The 1,575-nt window shown below is 47.5% G+C and overlaps 1 protein-coding gene across 1 annotated transcript in view; it reads left to right on the top strand.

Moving 5' to 3' along the window:
* Positions 1–495: 495 nt before the first annotated feature.
* Positions 496–1,575, top strand: part of LOC110033101 (fructose-bisphosphate aldolase-lysine N-methyltransferase, chloroplastic) — a 70,345-nt gene continuing 69,265 nt past the window's right edge. The window contains exon 1 of the mRNA XM_020736970.1: positions 496–986. Coding sequence (XP_020592629.1) covers positions 496–986 — 491 coding nt within the window. The remainder of the gene's footprint in view (positions 987–1,575) is intronic.

The following is a 1,575-nucleotide window of genomic DNA, read 5'->3' as shown; positions in this document are numbered from 1 at the left end:
GAGAACGCCGTCGACCACCACTGACCGTCGACAACGAACGTCGACCACCCTTCCCCCCGCGCCGGCCACCGTTGAACGTCGCCAATCACCGCTGACCTCTGTCAATTACCGTCGACCATCATCTACTGTTGTTAGCCATCGTTGACCTCCGTCAACTACCGCTTACTAGACGTTATCAGTCAACATTGTAACGTGGAAAGCTAGTAACAATTTCCCGCTTGTGGGACAAGGGGCATCTGTAATCATCATCTTATAGTGAATTTTTACAACTTGGCCAGACCCCGTGGTTTTTCTCTTTTACGAGTTTTTCACGTAAAAACTTCTGGTGCGATCACAACTCGATTCATTTTTATCTGAGTGTGTGTTGAATTCTCGTGCAATGCTAAGACGATAATCCATTACTCTACCGCCACAAATTTTCTAGCACACATCAGTTTGGCGCCGTCTGTGGGAAGGTTTCAATCCCACAACTAAAGTACTTACACGGTCTACTACATGACAACCAGACACAATGTTCGTGATAATGGAGCATCCTGCTCCAACACCCATCGTTCAAGGGAGCAATCACGAAGCCAAGGGTTGCATGCTTCTTCATCTTCCTGCCCTGGAAGACGCTATCCTGCCAATGAAGATATTTCGGGTCCTTCAATAGAAGATCGAATGCGTAGAATGGAGGAGTCTCAATTAGAGATTCTACAGCTCCTACGCGGGGCTCAACAGCCGCTGCCCACACCACTGGATGAAACTCGCTTACCACTGCCCACACCATTAACTACGCGGCGTACAGGAAACATATCGTTCGGAGGAACTCGTACCGCCCCGCCTCCTCAAGAAGGAACACATCCCATGTTAGGTCGTGATGTTGAACTCCTAGATACCGCGAGTTCCACTCATCCATCTCGTGCAGCTCGTCCGACATCGCCACATCTTCCTGTCATTTCAGATGATGTCATTCGTAATGAACTACGACGCCTCGTCCGAGAAGAGTTTCCCCTATAGAAAAAGGATCGTTTCTATACTCACTGCAACATACATGAATCATCTCCCTTAACGAATACGGTCCTCCAACACCCCATCCCAACAGGCTTTAAGCTTCCGAGCATCGATACATATGAAGGGACAACCGACCCTTACGAGCCGAGCATATTGATCATTATCGAACCATCATGCACCTTCAACGTGCCTCTGATGCACTTTTGTGTTAAGTGTTCCCTAATACTCTTAAAACACAAGCTTGAATCTGGTTCTACTCTTTGTCAAGGGGCACAGTAAACACCTTTAACGAGTTTGTCAAACTTTTCACAGAGCAGTTCATCGCAAATCGAAGGATCATCAAGGATTCATCTCATCTCTTCATCTCTCGGGAATTTGTCAAAATGAATGAGAGTTACTCAAAGACTACTTCCGCAGGTTTTCTATTGAAGCCCGTCAAATTTCAGGAGTAGATCCAGAGTTACTTAGGGGGGTTTTCCTTGGGGGGCTTCGCCCAGAACCCTTCTACTCATCACTGATGCGGGAGACAATTCGTCCTTATGCCGACCTTGTCCACCGTGTTGAGGCCCAAATCACTGCAGA

Source organism: Phalaenopsis equestris, unplaced genomic scaffold, assembly GCF_001263595.1.
Source record: "Phalaenopsis equestris unplaced genomic scaffold, ASM126359v1 Scaffold001091, whole genome shotgun sequence".
NCBI classification, from domain to species: Eukaryota; Viridiplantae; Streptophyta; class Magnoliopsida; order Asparagales; family Orchidaceae; genus Phalaenopsis; species Phalaenopsis equestris.
The sequence above is the reverse complement of the archived record's forward strand: the minus strand, read 5'-3'. Positions and strand labels throughout refer to the sequence as shown.